Consider the following 24,735-nt stretch of genomic DNA (forward strand, 5'->3'; position numbering starts at 1 on the left):
TTCATGGCCAAGCCAACTGAATCGCCTTTTCTTGACGACAGTTGTGACGAAGGTTTGCTGCGTCCTGCGCCTTATCTCTTCATTCCTCACAAAGTCAAACCACCGCACGCCTAAAATTCTCCGCAGAGACCTATTCTCAAAGCTCAGTATGTACACGGCTGCTTTGATTTTTCACAACCCCGACCATAATTAGTATACTAATTAGAGTTGTATACCAATCACAAGTAAACGCAAACCAGATTCTGATCTGTACGATGTTTTTTGACATCTCGCGCTCTATTAAAAGTAACCAAATCGTCTCCCGCTCTCTACCAACAGTATATATAATATACTTTAGAGTGTTTCCCTCAAACAACAGGTAAATTATCATACTATATTCCCGATTTTGATATAATTTTTGCTTTTAGGTAACAAAGAAACACTGGATGTGATTCCGAAACAGAAAGGGATTGACGTCCGATCAGAACTGCTCAAATTTCACAAGAAGTGGTACTCTTCGAACATTATGACCCTCTGTGTACTTGGAAAAGGTAAATATCTTGACGATTTGGAATTATAAAAATAAAAGGGACAAATTTTTTATTATTATTTTGATAACCAAAAATATGATGTAGCTCTTATTATATTAAAGTTATCCAATTAAAATTCATATATCGCTCATTTGGTGCAACGATTCCTCTCCTTTCCTTCTCCTTTCTGCAAAATCTATTTTTTTATACCATACCCTTTTTTTTATCTCTGAATGTTTTTAATAGTTATTATAACATAAATGTGGAATTGTTAAATTGGCTTTATTTTTATTAATGTAACTATTGTTTATTTAATACTTTTTTAAATGTTAAGCTGTACAATTCCCGAACAATCAAAAATAAAGAAAAATATATAACAATAACGTAATTACACAAAATGTGCGGAAAGACTATGTACATCAGGGGAAACATTGACTGAATTGATATTTTGGTTAAATGCTGCGAGATGGCGCGAGTGCCATTGTAGAATTGAGTAAAATGGCGCCATTTCTGTTGCTACAACTTCTGAATGGCGTCTCCTGAATATTTCTAAAAGTGTAATTACGCAATTGTTATACCAAATGAGCGAAATGAGGGATTTTAATCCCCCTGTTCAAGCAGGTTAGATTAATATACTCCAAATACGCCGCAAATATCTTTGCAACTTATACGAGGACATGAGCTATTTGACATATCGCTCACTCCTTTCAAGAACGTCATAAATCAGAAAACTTGATTTTTCAGGAGAATGTTTTTAAAGTTTAAAAATATAATACAATGTATAAAAAATAAATATCAAGCCACTTATTGAACTTTTTACTGTGCAACAGATCTTTTAGGTAAAACCTGAAGGTTTTTTCTCCATTTGAAAAATATTTGGTTTATTTAAATAAATAATTAAACAATCCCTTTTCTTCAAAATGCAAAAACAACACTTTCTGCCCTGTAGCGGGTAAACTTATTGAACTTTTTACTGTGCAACAGATCTTTTAGGTAAAACCTGAAGGTTTTTTCTCCATTTGAAAAATATTTGGTTTATTTAAATAAATAATTAAACAATCCCTTTTCTTCAAAATGCAAAAACAACACTTTCTGCCCTGTAGCGGGTAAACTTATTGAACTTTTTACTGTGCAACAGATCTTTTAGGTAAAACCTGAAGGTTTTTTCTCCATTTGAAAAATATTTGGTTTATTTAAATAAATAATCAAACAATCCCTTTTCTTCAAAATGCAAAAACAACACTTTCCGCCCTGTAGCGGGTAAATATTAAGTTTAAAATATGCCTCTATTGCTGGGATTATAGTACATTTTCTGGGCACTGCAAAAACATGCACAACTGAAAATTGACGATTTTTTATTTATGACGTTCTTGAAAGGAGTGAGCGATATGGGGAGCTGAAGAGGCTGGCACATAATAGACCGGAATGGGGAAGGAGGTGTCATTTGTTGCTGCAGACCAATCCACAGGATTGAGATAAAAGAAGAAGTCCACTTGGTCCAATTGAATGATCTACATCTTTAGCAATAGTATTCTGGCTTATTTTATGGTGGGGACTGACCGGAGTCACTTGGTAGTAACGTAACACGTTATGATGCGAGCATTCGTATAGTCAGTACAGCGTTCCGAGTGCTCCATCCGAAGTCGGATGCTCGCCGCCAATGTAACGTTACAACAAAATGTGGAAATCAGTCCCCACCTTTAGATTTTTGTTAATATATACGTCTTAAATTTTAGTTTGTAATGTGTTATTTTAGTTGTAAATAAATATGTAAATTGAATTGATTTCATTAATTGGTTCGGCAGTCACTTTGTGGTAAAATCTATCCATTTTTAATTAATGTTTTACTTAATAAATAGAACTACAAACTTCTTAAAATCTACTGTGATACAAGTTTCGATGCATTCCGCATCATTCATACGGTGTTTGAAAATGATGCAGAATGCATCGAAACACGTGTCACTTTTTTTTTGAGGTCAAGGGATCTAGCATGCCTTATGTCATTGCGACCATATTAGGTCTATTGTGACCCCCCTTTATATTACAGCTCACTGCCAAGACCTACGTGAGTCATGTAACTCACAACCTGTCTTGGTGGTAGGAGCTTCACCTTCTCGGAGTCCAGTAGAGGTCCTCCAAGGATGTGATTTCGTTTACGAGCGAGTGCGTCACAATTGAACACGTGTCACAGCAGATTTTAAGAAATAGTGGTATTTACTAAGTAAAACGTTAATTAAAAATTAAATTGAAATTGAACAAGAATTAACAATAAATATGGGAGTTGAACACTGCAATATATGGTTCCGAACATTTTTAATTTGTTGCCGACGGATGTTAGAGGTCAAAATAAAATATGGAACAAAGGCAAAATAAATGAATGGGTAAATGATCAAGAGTTAATTCTATGAAAATTGTAAAATTTTTATATTCTTAATTTTTTTTCTCTTTTTTGTGTCTATATTAGGTTAAAATAGTTAAAAACAATTAATGAATAATGGATAATGGAGTTCTTTTTTAATAAATAAAAATGTATTAAAAAAAAAAACTCCACCGACAAGACACACAAGGTGGCTTGGTGGGTCTCTACAGAAAAAAAAAGTACTAAATATATATAAATTGTGATTTAAATAAATGTATTCAATAAAAAAAAATAATAAATTGAGTTTGACCGCTTTCTCCCGGCACGCAGAGTCGCTGGACGATCTGGAGCGCATGGTGGTGGAGATGTTCTCGCAGGTGGCGGATCGGGACACGGTGGCGCCGCGCTGGGACCAGCCTCCCTTCGGGCCGGACCGCCTCGGCACGCGGGCTAGCGTGCTGCCCGTCAAGGACCTACGCAGCCTCAGCGTCAGCTTCCCCATGCCCGACACCAAGGAGCACTACAATAGCGCGGTAAGGTGACGACAGCTTCTGGTGTGTTTCCTTAAACCTTTGGCTTTTCAGTTTTAATGGAAATTTTGTTTGGAAAAAGGGCAGGTTTTTTTTTATTTTTAATTTCATACTATTTCTGTGAGCTTAAGTGGCTCATTATTAGAAATAGGTGTCAAATTGTGGTAGAGTGGGTTCAAACAGAGAAACCTGACTCAAGAGTCCGCTACACCAACCATGGGACCACAACCATGGGACCACAACCCGAAATATTTCAATTATATTTTTTATTCTTTTTATTATTTATGAAAAATTCTATATGGAGAAACCCTGATGTGAAGTTCGGCAGTAAAATCAAAATGTACAAAATTTGTATGCGACCCATCATGACATATGTGATCAAAAGCAGAGCGGACACCGTAGTCACAAAAAAATGCGCTAAGAATGTCAGAAATGAAGACTCTAAGGAGCATATCTAGCAAGAGTCTACGAGACAGAATAAGGAACGCCAGGATAAGGGAAATATGCGAGATCGAAGATGTTTTTAGGTGGGGAAGGCAACGAAGGAGACAATGGTATACGTATGTTAGGAGAATGGAACCATCCAGACTCTCCCACATTGCGGTGTACGGCTAACCCCAAGGAGACAACTCCGGGCAGACCACCAGAGAGATGGATCGACAGCTATCGCAATCGCAGGAAGCTAATCCCTCTTAAAAACAGGCCACAAGGCCTACACCAAGAAAAAAAGAAGAATTGAAATTGAATAGAGGTAGATTTCCTCGTGCGCGTTGGTTTTATCGGGTTTGTTACGTTCCGCATGCATGGCTACCACCCTGGTAGGTTGGTCAGCTTATGGGACCTTGCGGATTTGGTCGTTTTATCAGGTACCTACCCATGGCTGAGTGGCAAGGCGCCGCACAAGAAAAATTAATTTGTTTCTATATTTCTAGCCTGGTCATTATCTGGCACACTTGCTGGGTCACGAGGGGCCCGGCAGTCTGCTGTCGGCTCTCAAGAAGAGGGGCTGGTGCAACAGGTAATGATTATTTACAGTTTTCTTCTGAGGCAGCGGTTCTCAAACTTTTTCGGCCACAGAACCCCTTTGAAAGGATAAATATTTTACAGAGCCTTAAAATTAGCAAACCTGCTTTTATATGTTCATTATTTAATTATAATAATTTATTTATGATCACTTGGCTATAGCATTTTTTTGTCTGTTGATTTTTTGACTATCAACAATTGTTTTTTTTATTTTTTTTTTTATTATATCAGGCACTGGATTATTTACCCTACAGACTGTATAGCAACATACATTGCAGGTGTCTCAACTTGAGAATCGTTTTTAACACTTTATTTACCTATGAATATTTGAAAAACTTACCTTTTTTGTTGTTTTTATTTTATTATTGTGAGATCAAGGGATCTTGCATCCCTTATGTCACAAGACTTACCTAAAAACCAATCAAATTTGTACTATTGGCAAAAAATACAAGCAATTAACAAATACATTCATAATTTCTGTACCAATCGTTTGATTACTATGATTTTTATTATATTAACTGCCAAAAGCCGACTAGTCGGCTTTTCGCTGCCAACCATAAGCGACCAAACACCGATTAGTTGGTTTTTCTACCCTACGTACTGGAAAAAATTCTCACAATTATGTAAATCAATATATCAATTTCAAATTTTAACGATTCATTTAAAAATTATATTTACTAGGAAGTAAAAATTTTATAAATAAATATGCATTATTATTTGTCAAAATTTGACATGTTGAAGACAATATTTTGAATAAATACTAGATGTATCTGGAATGAATCACAAAATGACATTTTTTGCTTTTAATTTCAAGTGGAAAAATAATGTCTTCAACATGTAAATTTATGACAAATAATACATATATAGCTGTTTGCTATGTTAATTCTGGCTGGTTTTTTTGTGACGTGTTGCCATTGTGATGTGGATTGGGTGACCAGATAAAAAATGAAAGAATGCTGTACTTACAGTTAGTCTCTTTATTGAAATAAATGCGATTCTATACTAAACACTGGAATCAAATAATTACAAGTACTTTACAATATATATAGTTAAAGTGAAATGAAAATCGCAATAAAATGTCTGTTTGCTTCAACGATCCAAGTAGCTCTCGCCGCTTCTGAGTTCTCTCGCTTCAGCGCCGTGTCCGCTCGGAAATCTTCGGTTTAGTTCGTCTCGAAACGCTTCCGTCCTGTTCATGTCAGCGCTGCAACTCAACGGTGTGGCTACATTGCCTACACATATTTATTTAAAAAAAAATAGTTCCTAGTAAATATCCTTTTGAAATGAATAGTTCAAATTTGAAATCTGTATAATGATGTATATAATTGTGAGAATTATTTTCAGTCCATTTCATCGGTGTTTGTTCATTTATGGTTGGCAGCTTAAAGCCTAGACTAGACGGCTTTTGGTAGTTAATGAGTTAAAATACCTGTAAACATGTTTTAAAATTTTTTCGTTTTTAAATAGTTTAGTTCTGAGGTTAGTCAACTTTTGCTGGAATAACCAAATATAATTAATTAATCGTTAAAAAAAATAAAAAATGTATTAAAAAAGAACTCCGCCGACAAGACACACAAGGTGGGTCTCTGAAAAAAAAAGTGTTCTACATATCGCTCACTCCTTTCAAGAACGTCATAAATCAAAAAACTTGATTTTTCAGGAGAACGCTTTTTAAGTTTAAATATATAAGACAATGTATTAAAAATAAATATCAAGCCACTCATTTAACTTTTTACTGTGCAACAGATCTTTTTAGGTAAAACCTGAAGTTTTTTTCTCTATTTGAAAAATATTTGGTTTGTTTAAATAAACAATTAAACAATACCTTTTCTTCAAAATGCAAAAACAACATTTTCTGCCCTGTAGCGGGTAAATATTATGTTAAAAATATGCCTCTTTTGCTGGGATATAGCACATTTTCTGGGCATTCCGAAAACATGCACAACTGAAAATTGACTATTTTTGATTTATGACGTTCTTGAAAGGAGTGAGCGATATGTTATTTAAATGTTATATAAGTACACAACAAGGCAGGGCAACTGAACAACTGCACAACTGAAATTTGACGATTTTTGATTTATGTTGAAAGGAGTGAGCGATATGTAAAAATTGTGATTTGAATAAATGTATACAAATAAATAAATTGAATATTCAACCAAATATATTTTGAATATTTTTATTTATTTATCTTTGTTTTACAGTCTTGTCGGTGGTCTGCAAGGCGGAGCGAGGGGTTTCGGATTCTTCAATGTCCAAGTGGACCTCACTGAAGTAGGCATCAACCACGTGGATGACATCATAACGCTCGTTTTCCAGGTAGCTAGCAAATTTATCTTCTTTCTCAATTTAACCTGTTCACCGGAGAGCTCACTTTTTAATTATGTAACATACAACGGGCGCCAACTTTTTCTATGAAATATTTATTTCATTTTATTTTATTTATTTGGAAATTGTACAGCTTTACATTTGGTAAAAGTATATAATAAAAAAATATTTACATTCATTAAAAAAATAAAGCCAATTACACAATTCCACATTTATGTTGTAATAATAATGATCGAAAACATCACTAGATAAAAAATAAAATAAAAAAGTGTGTGTGTGTGTGAGGAAGGTAGTAAAAGGGTAAGGGTATGGTATGATTTTGTAGGAAGGAGAAGGAAAGGACAGGAATTAATGAGAGTGTAATATATTTTCTCATATTATTTGTAATATATTACTAGTATATTAGTAGTTTCTCCAAACATCCTGGTAGCCAAAGGGTCAAAAATTGAAGTGAATGTCGTTCTTAAGTTTTGTGATATTTTTTCAGTACATCAACTTGCTGAAGAAGGATGATCCTCAGAAAAGTATCTTTGAAGAGTCGAGGGACATTCTCGCCATGATTTTCCGATTCAAGGACAAAGAGGAACCAAGGAACTTTGTAGCCGACTATGTCCATGCGTTACAAGTAATTATTTTGTTTATATTTTTCACAGCATCTTGAGTGTGTCCAAATACTGGATTATAGACAAAATCTAGATTATCTACAGTTAGAAGTATTTTTGATATTATTTTTTGACATCTCACAAGAGATGAAGAAGAATATGGAAGTCTGGGCATTTATTTACAGGGCCTTACAACCGTCATAGGCTGGTTTGAGTAATTACTTTACACGTGTAACATTCACCAATTCTACCCATGATTGACAACCACACCACTAAAATTCTTGGAAGTTCTATATATATATATATATATATATATATATATATATATATATATATATATATATATATATATATATATATATATATATATATATATATATATATATATATATATATATATATATATATATATATATATATATATATATATATATATATATATATATATATATATATATATATATATATATATATATATATATATATATATATATATATATATATATATATATATATATATATATATATATATATATATATATATATATATATATATTTATATATATTTATATATATATATATATATATATATATATATATATATACATATATATACATGGTTGGGACATGTCCTTAGAATGCCACCTGAGGGCATCAACCCCTCATGTCTCTTCTTCCAACCCCGAGGATTCCGGCGCCCCGGAAGGCCGCTGACGACCATTCACCGACTATACTCAGCGGAACTTCGAGACGCCGGACTGACCTGGGAGAAAGCCAAGGAGATGGCGCGTGACAGAGTGACTTGGAGACGACTCGTGTTGGCCATATGCTCCACCTAGGGAGCGAACATGGAAAGAAGAAGAAGAATATATATATATATATATATGATCCAATTTTGAAACTATCACTAGAATTCTCACTAGTGACATCTATTAGTGAGATGAACAAGCTTTTTTTTAGCAGAAACTCTTATATTTGTATGTAAGGTCCGAATCCTGGATTATAATCACACACACGAGAAACGACAGAAAATGTCATTTTCATTTTTATTATTTTAGCTTATAATTTCACCAATTGATTTAATTACAACATTTTGAGTGTGTCCTTGTGAGAACTTGTTCGCAAATCTGGATTATCTCCAATTGTATGAGTTATTTTTCATATTATTAATTATGAAATAATATGAAAAATAACTCCTATAATTGGAGATAATCCAGATTTTTATTTTATTTAATACATATAATATTTTGTCTGCCTCCGTAGTGTAATGGTCAGCACGCTCGGCTACCGTTCTGGAGGTCCCGGGTTCGATTCCCAGGGGGGTCAAATAAATATTAGTGATTTTTGCACTGTTATATTTATTCAATATTACCCTGGACTGGTACCTGAAGCGGAGGGCTGATCGCCTTTCCTTCATGTGTAAACGATCAAGATAACACTGCGTTTATATGACGCAGTGCCCTATGCACCATTGGGGTGCGGATAAGGGTTTTATTATTATTATTAATACATATAATACATATATACAGTATCTAATATAAAAAAAAATACACTAATGAATACGGTAATAGAGAAACGAAAAGTCTTATAACATATTTGTGCACAAGTATTTGGACGCAATCAAAATGTTGTACATAATATTAATACAAAAGCATTGGAAAATTCCTTCTTTTCTGCCTTTCAAATTAGGCCGTTGCGGAAGGTAAAATAAATCAATAGTTTATAAATTTAACGGTCACGTGAAATATGTTTCCGGTCACGGGGCATACATAGGTTTAACTCCTCGAACTCTCTCTTCCCACAGGACTATCCCATGGAGGACGTGCTGACGGCGCACAACGTGCTGACGGAGTGGCGCCCGGAGCTCATCCGGGAGCTGCTGCAGCTGCTGGAACCGGAGAGGGTGCGCGTCGCCGTGGTGGGCAAGGCCGTGGAGGCCCTCTGCGACCAGACGGAGCCCTGGTACGGGGCCATGTACCACATAGAGAAGATACCGCAGGACGTCTTGGAGGTGACCATCCTTACCTGTACATTTCTATTTCTGATTATATCGATATTATCATGACGTATGGAATCGAAAGTAGAGCGGACACCGTTGCCACAAAAAACGCGCTTAGAGCCCAAGCATGCTGACAATTACAATACGTAGGCGGATAAAATGTAAGGAATTGGTTTACAAAATCATATCTATACGTTTAATTAAAGCACCCTTAAGGTGGAGACTAACCGGAGCATTTCGTCATAACGTAACACGTTTCGATGCGAGCATTCAGGCAGTCAGTACACCGAATCGAACGCTCCATCCATAGTTTCGGATGCTCGGTGATGATCGCTGCGAGCGATGTTACGACGTTATGTTATGACCAAATGCTCCGGTCAGTCTCCACCTTTATAGTCCCTTGTGGGCGTATGGAATCGAAAGTATAGCAGACACCGTCGGCACAAAAAACGCGCTTAGAGTGTCAGAAATGAAGACTCTAAGAAGCATATCAGGCAAGAGTCTTCGAGATAGAATAAGAAATGCCAGGATCAGGGAAATATGCGAGATCGAAGATGTCGTTAGGTGGGGAAGGTAATGAAGGAGACAATGGTATGCGCGTGTGAGGAGAATGGAACTATCCAGACTCCCCCACATCGCACTGTACGGCCGACCCCATGGTAGACGATTCCCGGGCAGACCACCAAAAAGATGGGTCGATAGCTGGGAATCGACATCGCAGGAGGCTGATCCCTCCTAAAAACAGGCCATAAGGCTTACAAGATGAAGAAGAAGAAGATCGATATTAGAATGAGAACTTTTCAGCGTCTCCTCGCGTTTCCCAACATGCTATGGACACGGTACTTCTTCTTTAGCTAGCACTGTGTCCTGTCATTCTCCGGTTTGCTTCTGGAAGGTGGAAGACCAGCTGTCTCTCCGTCATTTGGGCGGTCTTCCTGGGGGCCTGTTACCTCTTATGCTGCTATCTGCTGCTATTCTAACCACTCAATCCGAACTTGCTCTTCTTACATGATTTCTCAACAGTACTGGCGCCCCAAAATAAACAATTCATTCATTGATTCAGCACTCATACATATTGTGATAAAATCTATCCATTTTTAATTTAAGTTTTACTTGGTGAATGCTATTATTTCTTTAAATCTATTGTGACACGTGTTTCGATGCATTTCACATCATTGTCAATCACCGATACCAATACTTACATTAAAAATGACATTTTTTTTAACAAATTTTTGTCTGGTTGAAGTCCCGTGATTAGTGTCGTAGACAAAAAGACAAAAATCTTTGATTGAACCCAAATGAGATCATATTAAATATTAATTTGTGATATAACTAATAAACAAAAGATTTTACAAAACTTTTTACGAATGTACAATAAAAAATGTTTAGTTTCAATAAATCTGTTTGATACTGTAGATAATACTATACTCATCAGATGAGAATGAACATATTACGATACTCATCATATACATACTGTACATATTACGATACTCATCAGATGAGAATGAACGTATTACGATACTCATCAGATACATACTGTACATATTACAATACTCATCAGATGAGAATGAAAACGTCATCCTCTCTCTAGGAGAAATGGGATTGATATTTATGCTGCTGTTATGTCAGAGCTGGAAGAGTGCGGGACTCTGCCCGGAGCTGTCGCTGCCGCCCCCCAACGAGTTCATCCCGGACTCGTTCTCGCTGGCGCCGCTGGACCCCTCGGCCCCGGAGGCGCCGTGCATCATCCGGGACACGCCCTTCATCCGGGTCTGGCACAAGCAGGACGACGAGTTCTTCCTGCCCAAGCTCTACACAGCCGTGGAGCTAAGCAGGTGAATTTTCTGATTAACTAACCAACTAACCATCACGCCGCTTCTCCGCAGGGGTAGGCAGAGAGAATCGAATGCATCGTTTTTGCAAACATTCTTCGCCTCTTCTACATTCATGCATCTCCTCATACAAACCCGACGATTATTACGACTCCTGACCTGGCCGCTTTCAAGTATTTGACATACCTGATTGTGCCTCGTTTTTTCCTCGGTCTTCCTCTGCTTCTTTTTCCAACTACATTCGCCTCATAAATTTGTTTAACCGTTCTTTCCTCGCTCATACGTTCAACATGTCCAAACCATCTCAACACACCTTTCTTAATTTTATCGGTAATGCTTATCACAGCCTTGCATTCTTTCCTTATTTCATCATCAGGTGAATTTTCCATATCTAAATTTTGCTTAGTTATTAACCTTTCCCTCCCGTTTTCTTTTGAGTAATGTGGTTGTCAATCATGGGTAGAATTGGTGAATGTTGCACATGTCGCTCACTCCCTTCAACAACGTCATATATCAAATATTGTCAATTTTCAGTTGTGCATGTTTTCGGAATGCCCAGAAAATGTACTACATCCCAGCAAAAGCGGCATATTTTTAACTCAATATTTACCCGCTACAAGGCTGAAAATGTTGTTTTTGCATTTTGAAGAAAAGGTATTGTTAAATTATTTTTTTAAATATAGGTACTTAATATTTTTCAAATGGAGAAAAGCATTCAGGTTTTATCTAAAAGATCTGTGGCACAGTATGTATAAAGTTCAATAAGTGGTTTGATATTTAAACTTTAAAATATGTTATATTTTTAAACTTTAAAAGCGATCTCCTGAAAAATCAAGTTATACATATTTATATATAAACATATATTTATTATTATTATTTTTTTATTGGACACTGTCTATCCTCACTAGGTATTTGGAGATACCTGTTCTGAGGTAGGCAGGGTATGCTTATTCTTTTTATAATACAGCTTTATATATATTTTAATGATAATATAAAGGTGGTAAGACTGAAATAATATGAAATAATAATTATAAAAAGAAAGCAAATAGAAAGTTGAACTAAAAGAAAAGTAAAATCTAAAGGAGTAATATTATAAAATTAGATAATAGGATTATATAATTATTTTAAGTTATTTTATGTATGACGTTGTTGAAAGGAGTGAGCAGTGTTACCTGACTTAAACCAGCCTATGATGGTCGTAAGCCCCGTAAATGCCCAGACTTCCATATTCTTCGTTATCGAAAAAAAAATGTAAAAACTTAATTGGAGGGAAAATGAAAATACGGTGTATTGAAAAAAAACAACATTGAAAATTCAACTTTTTATTAATGGGGGTGTTTAAAAAAAAACGTTTTAAATTTAATTTTTTAGTGAAAAAAAATGTAAAAGCTTAATTGGAGGGAATCTTAAAAGAATGTACTAATAAAAGAAAGAACTAACAAAAGAATGAACTAATAAAAGAATGAACTAATAAAAGAAATTTAAAACGTCAAAATGGTGTGTGTAAATGATGATCACGAATGAAACACAAACCGAGTCAAAAACCGAATGACAGAACAAACGTCATAGCATTTTAACGGTTAAAATTGATAGATATCGGGCCAATCACCACGTTGCGTGCCGTACGCCGACCAATCACAACTTCGCTCGCCGACCAATCGCGGCCGAAGTAATGTATCTACTGCGCAGACTCATTGTGGAGCGCGCGTAACTCGCATATTTTAAATATTTATGACGTAAATTGGGGGAAAAAAACGTAAAAGCGGGTAATAAATGTACTGAAATATATCGGAACTGAAATAATAACACGCAATTGGCGGGAAAACTTTAAATCGGGGCATGTAAAATCCGGGTTTTACTGTAAATTAATTGAATTGAATTGATTTTGTGATATTCCCCAGTCCACTGGTGTATTCGAACCCGATGAACTGCAACCTGACCTCCATCTTTGCGCTGCTGTTCCGGGACGCGCTCAACGAGTACGCCTACGCGGCGGAGCTCGCCGGCACCAGCTGGCAGATCAGCAACTCCAAGAGCGGCATAGCGGTGAGACGTTCATCTGGTCTCCTAGTTTGGTGAATGATGCATGTGTATGAAGTGATCACTCAAACTTCAGTTGCGGAAAATCTGTGTTGAAAAGTCGAACGGCAAGCATATTATCCTCTCAGGATCTTTAAATTAAGAGAGGTGTGTTGAGATGGTTTGGACATGTAGAACGAACGAGTGAGGAATGAACGGTAAAACAAATTTATGAGGCGAATGTAATTGGAAAAAGGAGCAGAGGAAGACCGAGAAAAAGTTGGCACTTGAAAGCGGTCAGGTTAGGAGTCGAAACAGGAGGCGGGTGTGTATGAGGAGATGCATGAACGTGGAAGAGGCAAGGAATGTTTGCAAAGGCAGAGTGGTGTGGCGTTCTATTCTCTCTGCCTACTCCTGCAGAAAAAGCGGCGTGATGGTTAGTTAGTTAGTTAGTTTAGGATCTTTAAAAACTATGCTTCTCTGCATTGTAAGTCCCTACTGGAATCAACATCACACACACATACACACACACACACACACACACACACACACACACACACACACACACACACACACACATTCATTAATATGCTAGATCTACACTAAAGTCTTTTTAAAAAAAGAAAAAGACTTGGCACGATCAGATCAATCAGAACCTAAAATCTGGCGGTGTCAAAAGTCTGCGTAATCGGAGGGCATGTATGACTAGATGTATGGATGTGAAGGAGGCGAGGAGTGTATGTCAGGACAGAGTGTATGTCAGAAGAGTGTGGCGTTCCATCCTCTCTGCCTACCCCTGCGGGGAAACGGCGTGATGGTAGTAGTAGTAGTACACTAAATATTTTGTACTAATCTTTATGTTTCTGTGGTTAGCTATATTTGGCTTGTTTAATGTATATCTTTAAATTGTTTTGTTTTATAAATCGCTCACTCCTTTCAAGAACGTCATAAATCAAAAATCATCAATTTTCAGTTGTGCGTGTTTTTGGAATGCCTAGAAAATGTACTATATCCCAGCAAAAGCGGCATATTTTTAACTTAATATTTACCCGCTACAGGGCAGAAAGTCTTGTTTTTGCATTTTGAAGAAAAGGTATAGTTTAATTATTTTTTTAAATGTACTAAATATTTTTCAAATGGAGAAAAAACCTTCAGGTTTTACCTACAAAGATATGTTGCACAGTAAAAAGTTCAATTAGTGGCTTGATATTTATTTTTAATGCATTGTATAATATGTTCTGAAAAATGAAGTTTTTTTATTTATGAGGTTCTTGAAAGGAGTGAGCGATATGTTGCTGTTGTTAACCCAAATAAAAAAAATAGTTTTTTTTTTAAAAACCCGTCAATGATGAATAAATAAATAAAAAATAAAATAAAATATTACTCACAATATTATCAGACTTTGACATTCTACACACTTGTTCTATGGTGAGATTATCAATATTTCATTCCCTTCTTTTCCAGCTGCGGGTAGATGGGTACGACGCCAAGCAGCACGTGCTGCTGGATAAGATCATGGAGCGCCTGGTCTCCTTCAAGGTGGACCCTAGCCGCTTCGAGGTGATGAAGGAGATCAACGTGCGCAGCTTCCGCAACTTCCGCGCGGAGCAGCCCTACCAGCACGGCGTGTACCACCTCGCGCTGCTGCTCTCGGAGCAGGCCTGGACCAAGGCGGAGCTGCAGGAGGCCGCCGAGGGTACGGACTCTACATCTACTCAATATTAGTAATTCCTCGTAACCCTTATCTGCATCCGTTACCTAGAAGAAAAAAATCCTTTAACCACCCTTATTAATTCCTCTCCTTTCCTTCTCCTTCCTGATAAATCTATTTTTTTATACCATACCCTTTTTTTTTAAATCTCTGAATGGTTTTTAATAGTTTTATAACATAAATGTGGAATTATTTAATTGGCTTCTTTTTTTTTACGAAACTATTTTGTTAATGTAATGTAATGTTTATTATTGTTAATGTAACTATTGTTTATTATATAATTTTTTTATATGTAAAGCTGTACAATTCCCGAACACGTAAAATAAATAAATAAATCAAATGGTGCATAGGGCACTGCATCGTACAGGAACGAAAGAAAGGTGATCAGCCTTCAGGTACCAGTCCAGGGTCATATTAAATAAATATTACACTGAAATTTATTTTGACTCTCTTGGGAATCGAACCCGGGACCTCTAACACGGTAACCTAGCGCGCTCACCACTACACTATGGAGGCAGACATTATATTAGTAATATGTAGGGCATATCGCTCACTCCTTTCAACAACGTCATATATCGAATATTGTCAATTTTCAGTTGTGCATGTTTTTGGAATGCCCAGAAAATGTAATATATCCCAGCAAAAGCGGTATATTTTTAACTTGATATTTACCTACAGGGCAGAGAGTGTTGTTTTTGCATTTTGAAGAAATAGTATTGTTTAATTATTTTTCGAAATATTCTAAATATTTTTCAAATGGAGAAAAAACATTCAGGCTTTACCTTCAAAGATCTGTTGCACAGTGAAATTTCAATAAGTGGCTTGATATTTATTTTTAATACATTTTATTATATTTTTTAACTTTAAAAATGATCTCCTGAAAAATCAGGTTTTTTTATATATGACATTGTTAAAAAGAGTGATCGATATGTGTGATTTTTGTAACATCATGATTAATTAAATTCGCCTCATAAATTTGTTTTACCGTTCTTTCCTCACTCATTCGTTCTACATGTCCAAACCATCCCATCACTTTCTTAATTTTTTGCCTTTTTTTAAAAAATTGATTTATATTTTTTTTCAGCTATGACTGTTGAAAAATTGGAAGATTTCATCCCCAGATTGCTATCGACGGTCCACATTGAATGCCTGATCCACGGAAATGCTTCCAAAGAGAGGGCGCTGCAGCTGGCATCCCTTGTTGAAGACAAGCAAGTTTTCTTTTATTTATATAATATAGAGTTCTGGTAGCACAGACCAGAAGCAAAACTTTATTCAAAATCCCTTAAATGCATACCAAGTCCTACCAAAATTCATTTTTAAATAGAGCCTGCGATATGTGCAATGGAAAGCTTAATCAATAATATTTCTTTTAAAACGGTTAAGAGAAATATTGCCGATGTCTATTTGGCTATTTGATTAAAAAATGTAAGTTATAATGTTACATACATAGTTATACTTATGACATATACATGACAGTTTTTAAAAAAATATTATTTTAGGTAAAAACCTGTATGTAATTGAAATTTTAATTTTCCTTATATATTTTGTTATTTTTATAAATATTTTGTTTTTATAAAAATAATTTATTTAAAATGTATTTATTTAAACTTCATGTACAGAAAATAAATTAGTACATTGGCGGGCTTATTGCTAAAAAGCAATATCTTCAAACCAATCAAAAACAGACTTGTGATATTGGTCATAACGTTTGATGCCATATATGTATAGCTGTTTGCAGTCAGAGGGTAGGATAGTGCTTGAACATTTAAAAAAAATATAAATTACAAATTGATAATAATGAGGAAGGCAAAGGATAATGGGAGTTTAGAGAATGAGGTAGAGAGAAGAACTAGGGGAGGAGAATTGATGGACAGTTAGGATTCTAATGATAAATAGTAATGTCTCAGACGTTTCTTAAAAGTTATTAGAGAAGGTGCCATTTTTTACAAGGAGAGGAAATTCATTCCAAAGTAAATAAAAGTATTAATGATCTAGACATGATTTTGTCCGCCTCTATAGTGCAGTGGTCAGCACATTTGGCTTTCACACTGAAATTATGGGGTTCGATTCCCAAGTGAGTCAAAATAAATTATGTTTTTTACAAATAATAAATCTTTGCTTATTAATGTCAGCACCAAGTTAATGTCTTGTCGAAAATCTACCCATATTATCTGCTGCAAACGCGACCGGCGCACACGTCTGTGCCACGGCACAATTGTGTCTGCCGCGCTACCATCACAAGTAAGTGCCAAGGCTTGAGTATTCCCACACTTAAAAGTTGAATTGATTATTATTTTTTATTTATTTCAGAATTCCCAAAACAGCAGTGCCTCTCCTTCCGCAGCAGCTATTGCTAGAAAGAGAAGTCCAACTTGAGAATGGTAAGCCTAATGTTAATTCATGTTCACAGTAAAGTAAAACACGCAGGAAATACATGATAAAAAAAGTGAAAGGCATTGATTCCACAAACCAAGCTAGGACACAAAATGCCTAATCCTCTTCTAGTAGAACGGAAGGCCTGCTGACAACAGTCAACAGTCCGGCTTCTCCTGAGGAGTTTTACATTTATGGTTTCTTCCCAGCAATCAGCAAATGCTGAGAAGTTCCTGATTGGCCCACACTAGATTATCCTTCCTGTTCCTAACACAGATTAAAATAAAACATAATTTGTAGCCAGAAGAATAAAAAATCCATTTAACGATCTATAATATCTTGTACATAATAAGCAAGGTAAATACTCGGTGGGTATGTATGAAGAGATGTGTGAATGTTATAGAGGCAAAGATTTTTTGCAAAGACAGTGTGGTGTGGCATTCTATCCTTTGCCTACCCCTGCGGAAAGCAGTATGATGGTTAGGTAATAGTTACACAGTAATAACTCCATTTTTATGGAACGCGTCACGTATTAACATATACATAAATAAATGTAGAATTCAATCCAATAAACCTTGTTTAATTTTGGATATATTACCCAACAATTCAATATGGAATTCTACCAACTGTCTGCAGTTACAATAAATAATTGGATATTATTTTTGACATCTCATCAAAGATGAAGAAGAATATGGAAGTCTGGGCATTTACGGGGCTTACGACCGTCATAGGCTGGTTTAAGTGATCACTTTACACACGTGTAACATTCACCAATTCTACCCATTATTGACAACCACACTACTCAAATTCTTGGAAGTTCTGTATATATGAACCAATTTAGAAACCTTGTTCTTGAATCAATAGAACTTCACTAGAGACATCTATTGGTGAGATGTAAAGAAGCTTTTTATTAAGCAGAAACTCTTATATTAGTATGTGAGATCCGAATCCTATGACGGTCGTAAGCCCCGTAAATGCCCAGACTTCCATATTCTTCTTCATCTTTGATGAGATGTCAAAAATAATATGAAAATAACTCCTGTAATTGGAGATAATCCAGATTTTGTGAACAAGTATTTGGAAACACTCAAAATGTTGTAAATAATTGTATAATGACGCATACTGTCCTTTCTTCCCCTCTAGGAAGCCACTACAGATACGAGGTGGATCACACCGTCCACAAGAGTTCCTGCACACTGCTGTACTACCAGTGCGGCATGCAGTCCACCGAGAGCAATGTCCTACTGGAGCTGGTGCTGCAGATCATTTCCGAACCCTTCTTCAACATCCTGAGGACCAAGGTTAGTCTAATCCGGGAATATGGAAGTCCTGATGCCTATGGGTCTTACCACCTCTCATTGGGTTTTTTAAATTTTTATTTAAAATAAATATTTATTACTTGCCTTTATTTACAGCATATTTAGTTTATATCAAGGGTGGCCAACTCGAGGCCCGCGGGCCGCATGCGGCCTGCCGGGTGTCTACTTGCGGCCCGCGGAGCAAATCGCACATTTTTTTCTTTAAGTGAACACAAAACCACAAAATTGCATGGTGCGTAGTTCGTATAATATCACATATATTGGAGTATTTCACTATCCTGGCAATTTCAAGACCCATAATGGCGTCAAGTAGTAAAGACGTTAGACTAAAGAAGAGAAGAGTAATAGAAGAACTGAGAAGTTTTTAAGACAGCTGACTATAAACTATTTTTTCGTGGAATTTAAAACATAACCGACATGCCTGATATGCAATGATTCTGTTTCTATCTTGTAAATGTATAACATTAAATGGCATAACGAGGTTTAACATGCAAATAAGCAAAAAGTACCTAATACAGTAGAATCGCGATATAACGAAATCCAAGGGACCAAAAAATATTAACTCGTAATAACGAATTCCCACATATAACGAATTTTTTTAAATCATACTTAGTATGTATATGTTGCGCGCCGTTGCAAAAAATGTTGCGCGGCTTTTCAAAAAGATCGCAAGTTCTGCAAACAAAGGAGGAAGGGGGCCATATTGAACTGAATATCTACATATTTTCACTAGTTTTCTTATTAACCTTACGGTGATAAAAGTGCCGCGGGAATCGATGATACTCGTATGTATTTTGTACACAATATGAGAATGTGATTTTAAAACCGGAAAAACGTAAATATTCCTAGTTGCTTTTACTGGCCATATTTAAAGTTGAAATATAACAATTTTGTAATGTTGGGTCTGGTAAATATGTATCTGAAAATGAGAATAAAATAATAATAATATCACAAGTAGCCGCCAAAGCCGAGAACGAGAACGGCTTGCGCGCTACTGACGGCCAGTGTTGTCAGACGTCAAAGAGTAGTTTTCGATATTGAGATTGCGAAATTACGAAATTGCGAAATTACGAGACGGCGAAAAAAAATTTTTTTCCAAAATTTACGCGATGAATTTTTTTTCGCCGTCGCTAAAAATTTCCTAAAATCCGTTAAAATTCCGTTATAATCCTTCAAATTCCGTTTGATCTCTTTATTCCTTCAAAATCCGTATAAAACGGACAAATTCGTATTTGTCCGAATTTGTCCGTCATATTTAATATTCCTAGTTGCTTTTATTGGCCATATTTAAAGTTGAAATAAAACAATTTTGTAATGTTGGGTCTGGTAAATGTTATTCATAATGTCATTCATTTGCAGCGACGGAAATAAATAATTTAAAAAAAAATCGGGAATCAAATCCTAACATAAAATCGTAAAAATACACAAACGTTTCTGTGTTTGCGTGTGTGGCGTGCTTTGTAAGTATGCGTGCATGTCGTACGTCGTCGTAACACGTTACTCCGCTAGTCCAATAGTGTGCAGATTGTCTTACCCGACACTACGCCCCACTTAGGGCGCTTGTCCACTACCCGAAATTCCGTGTAATTTTACTGTCCGGCACGTCAGTTAGCGTTTTAAAATGACGATTGGCTTGGATTGGCTTGTGCTTTTGTCCATCTTTCTTCAGATCGGAGCTCTTGATCGGTGCGTGAACACGTTGCGCGGAAATTCGATTGTAAAATCGTCGTTTTAAAACGCAAACTGACGTGTCGGACGGACGGCAAAATTATTCCGTGTAGTGGACAAATGCCCTTACGATGTAGATAAAAGACGGATGCAATTTGAGGATTATTATTGTCAACAGAATCATTTCATTGAGATAAAAAGATGGATTGTAATTTAAGAATTATTATTGTCTACCATTGAGATAAGCAGGTGGACTGATTATGGGAGAGAATATACTTGAGAATTTTTATGGCATACAGAAATAATTTCATTGAAATAAGAAGAGAGATTATAACTACGTCGCCTACTTTCAAAATCCGCCAGATCCATATAAGTCGATTTTACAAAAAAAATCCAAATTCTCCGGATAACATTTATGTTTCAAAGATTTGTCTATCTTTATATAAAATATTTTAAAATAGAGAATTTTCCCATTTTTTTGGAAAGTTTTTCAGTACTCAAAAAAAAACACGAGACACAAATCGATAATGACGTCATCTTAACTTTTGACCTATCTCCGCTCTCTGATTGACCGATATGGGTCAGAAGGCAAGTTTCATGAATATATCGGAATTTGAAATACAACGCTGTTTTTAAGTATTTTTTAGCGGTGTTTTCAAGTATTTAAAAATTTTGAACAATAAAAACCACAACTGGCATTCCGATAGAGTATTTATTTTGAAATCTTATAAAACTGGATCTAGCGGATTTTGAAAGTAGGCGACACAACTAAAGAATTATTATTGCTAAAGTAAATCATTTCACTGACTCATTGACTCTAATTACTAATTACTCAAGATGATGGGATATTGTATGAATTACTTTTAAAAATCGCCGCGCGGCTTGAATAATTTTATCTTAACATTTTTTAACATTTTTTATTTGTTATAAATTTACATAAATGTATTGGCACTTTTTCGTACGGGACAAAAGTGATTTTGTTATACATAATAACGGGATTTCGTTATATAAATGCATTTTTGTATGAAAAATTAGTTTTAGGGAATAAATTTGTTTTTCTTTTTCGATATACGTCATTTTTCGATATATCGCGATTACTTATATCGCGATTCTACTGTATCTATCTTGTTTGCTTTGACTATTAAAATAAATTTTGTTTTACGGCCCAGTAGAAAATCTCATTTTTAAAATCTGGCCCGGCTACTGAAAATGTTGGCCACCCATGGTTTATATGCTTGAAAATGATAGTGGATGTATGGTTAATAATAAATTAATAAGGTTGATACCTAAAAACAATACAATTGACTCAATCGATTCAATATCATTCAAGATTTTTCACATAGCTCATTTATTTGTCTGATTCGTCTTGTAATATTTTCTAAATATGACACCACTAAATCTGATAAATCATTATGTCCTATTGCCTTGTCAAGTTTTGTCAACTGAATACCTTCTTTTGCACAGTCTGTTTCCAAATTTTATCATTCTTTTTAAAAAATTGGACATACCCACACTAAATGAGGGACGTCTTGTGAGAATTGTTCATCACATTTACAAGTAGAGTTTTGTCTAATTTTAATACGGAAGAGGTTCTCGAAGTGTTCTCGAAATGCTCCACCACCCTTGGTAAGTGTCGCGGACTCTTGAGTCAAAGCTTCTGGGTTCGAACCCGCTCTACCACAATTTGATACCTGTTTCTTTTTATTTGCTCACAGAAATAGTATGAAATTGAAGTCATTATGCTAAGATTAAAAACACAAATATTTATATAATTAAAATGTAACTTTGTTTTAAAAATCACTATAAATATTTTATTATAACTTAATTATAATGTCTACCGCTTCATTATCAAGACTGATTAATACTTAGTATTGCGTAGTAATTGCAGTATTAATCAGTCTTGATAAAGAAGCGGTTAGCTTCGAAACCGGTAGACATTATAATTAAGTTATAATAAAATATTTATAGTGATTTTTTAAAAACAAAGTTACATTTTAATTATAAATTGGAAAATCACTAAATTAGTGCTTCAAATATAAATTATACACAAATATTTCTCTATTATTTAAAAAAAAAACCTCTATTCAACCACTTTTTTGGTTCTTTTATTCCAATTGGTTTTGACAAACACCCTGCCTTCTTCAGAGATCGATACGTACTACCCATTACGTATCTAGTTTTATTAATTTCATAAAGTTTATATAGAATGTGACAAAAAATATTGACACCAAAACATTTTTAAAAATCTTATTCTTTATTTTGGTTACAGGAACAACTAGGATATATCGTGTTCAGCGGGATCCGTCGGAGCAATGGAGTTCAGGGTCTTCGGGCGTTGGTGCAATCGGAGAAGCATCCCTCGTACGTGGAAACCAGGGTCGAGGCGTTCCTGCATCACATGAAGGTGAGAATGTGTAATGTGCTTGTCGCTATGTACAACCTACGCAATGTGGCTGTAATTTCTATCCTTTTTTAATTAAAGTTTTACTTGGTAAATACCACACTAATTAGTGATATTTACCAAGAAAAGCTTTAATGAAATTATTTATTTATTTATTAGAAAACCAACAGAATATTTACTTCAACCATTTTTTTTTATACCCTTATACCCTTTACTATGACTAAATTTGTCTGCCTCCGTAGTGTAATGGTCAGCACGCTCGGCTACCGTTCTGGAGGTCCCGGGTTCGATTCCCCGGGGGGGCCAAATAAATACAAGTGATTTTTTCACTGTAATATGTATTCAATATTACCCTGGACTGGTACCTGAAGCGGAGGGCTGATCACCTTTCCTTCATCTGTAAACGATCAAGATAACACTGCGTTTATATGAAGCAGTGCCCTATGCACCATTGGGGTGCGGATAAGGGTTTTTTTATTTTTTATTATGACTAAATTATATTGTATACCCACACACAGGCCATGCCTTTGTGGGATCTTTTTTTGTATTTCTATTTATATTTTATTCATATTTTTTTGTATTTGAATTTATGTCATGTAATGCAAAAGAATTTAAAATAAATAAAGAAAAAAAAACAATCATAAACTAACTTCACTTCAACCAGCGCATAAATCTTCTCTCACGCTACTTCATAATATTCTTCACAACCCAATTCACCTAAATACCTGGCTCTCAGATCATGGTCTATCACTTCCTTCCTCCCAACATAACACATCATTCTTTAGTAATTCCTTCTCCGTCCAAGCGGCCAGACTATGGAATGAATTACCTCTCCTTGTAAAGAATGCACCTTCTCTAATACCTTTTAAGAAACGTCTGAGACTTTACTATTTATCATTAGAATCCTAACAGTCTATCAATCCTCTTCCCTTAGTTTTTCCCTCTACCTCCTTCCTTAAACTCCCTTTTTCCTTTGCCCTCCTTATTATCATCTTTTGTCATTTATGTTTTTTATATGTTAATTTGTAATTTGTTTTTTTTTTTTAATGTTCAAGTACTATTACCCTCTGATTGCAAATGGCTGTACATAGTGTCAAACGTTTTGATCAATATCACTAGTCTGTTTTTGGTTGGTTGGAAGATATTGCTTTTTAGCAATAAGCCCGCCAATGTACTTATTTATTTTCTGTACATGAAGTAATAAACAGAATATTTATAAAAAATAACAAAATATATAAGGAAAATTAAAATTACAATTACATACCGGTTTTTACGTTAAATAATATATTTTTTAAAACTGTCATGTATATCGCTCACTCCTTTCAAGAACGTCATAAATCAAAAATCGTCAATTTTCAGTTGTGCACGTTTTCGGAATGCCCAGAAACTGTACTATATCCCAGCAAAAGCGGCATAATTTTAACTAAATATTTACCCGCTTTTTCGGAATGCCCAGAAACTGTACTATATCCCAGCAAAAGCGGCATAATTTTAACTAAATATTTACCCGCTACAGGGCAGAAAGTGTTGTTTTTGCATTTTGAAGAAAAGGTATTGTTTAATTATTTTTTTGAAATACACTAAATATTTTTCAAATGGAGAAAAAACCTTCAGGTTTTACCTAAAAAGATCTGTTGCACAGTAAAAAGTTCAATAAGTGGCTTGATATTTATTTTTAATACATTGTGTTATATTTTCAAACTTTAAAAACGTTCTCCTGAAAATCAAGTTTTTTGATTTGTGACGTTCTTGAAAGGAGTGAGCGATATGTCATAAGTATAACCATGTTAATAATATTATAACTTACATTTCTGAATCAAATAATCAAATAGCCAAAGCGATATCAACAGTATTTCTCTTAACCGTTTTAAAAGAAATATTATTGATGTCTATTTGATTAAGCTTTCCATTGCACATATCGCAGGCTCTATTTAAAAATGCATTTTGGTAGGACTTGGTATGCATTTTTGTGATTTTTGATAAAGTTTTGCTTCTGGTCTGTGCTACTGGAACTCTAAAATAATAAGAGATAAAAGCTCCGGGCAGTCTACTCGATTATTTA

The 24,735-nt window shown here is 35.2% G+C and overlaps 1 protein-coding gene across 2 annotated transcripts in view; it reads left to right on the forward strand.

Annotated features, from left to right (window-relative positions):
* Window positions 1-24,735, forward strand: part of Ide (Insulin degrading metalloproteinase) — a 42,473-nt gene that overhangs the window by 11,065 nt on the left and 6,673 nt on the right. For both annotated transcript variants that reach the window (XM_088264121.1, XM_088264122.1), the window contains exons 7-19: window positions 408-530; window positions 3,199-3,401; window positions 4,331-4,416; window positions 6,623-6,737; window positions 7,234-7,371; window positions 9,153-9,359; window positions 10,977-11,182; window positions 13,081-13,225; window positions 14,663-14,894; window positions 15,994-16,120; window positions 17,223-17,293; window positions 18,429-18,586; window positions 22,542-22,676. In XM_088264121.1, coding sequence (XP_088120247.1) covers window positions 408-530; window positions 3,199-3,401; window positions 4,331-4,416; window positions 6,623-6,737; window positions 7,234-7,371; window positions 9,153-9,359; window positions 10,977-11,182; window positions 13,081-13,225; window positions 14,663-14,894; window positions 15,994-16,120; window positions 17,223-17,293; window positions 18,429-18,586; window positions 22,542-22,676 — 1,946 coding nt within the window. The remainder of the gene's footprint in view (window positions 1-407; window positions 531-3,198; window positions 3,402-4,330; window positions 4,417-6,622; window positions 6,738-7,233; window positions 7,372-9,152; window positions 9,360-10,976; window positions 11,183-13,080; window positions 13,226-14,662; window positions 14,895-15,993; window positions 16,121-17,222; window positions 17,294-18,428; window positions 18,587-22,541; window positions 22,677-24,735) is intronic.

This window comes from Brachycentrus maculatus, unplaced genomic scaffold (genome assembly GCF_059751285.1).
Source record: "Brachycentrus maculatus isolate JH-2025_06_01 unplaced genomic scaffold, ASM5975128v1 h1tg000216l, whole genome shotgun sequence".
In the NCBI taxonomy this organism is placed as follows: domain Eukaryota; kingdom Metazoa; phylum Arthropoda; class Insecta; order Trichoptera; family Brachycentridae; genus Brachycentrus; species Brachycentrus maculatus.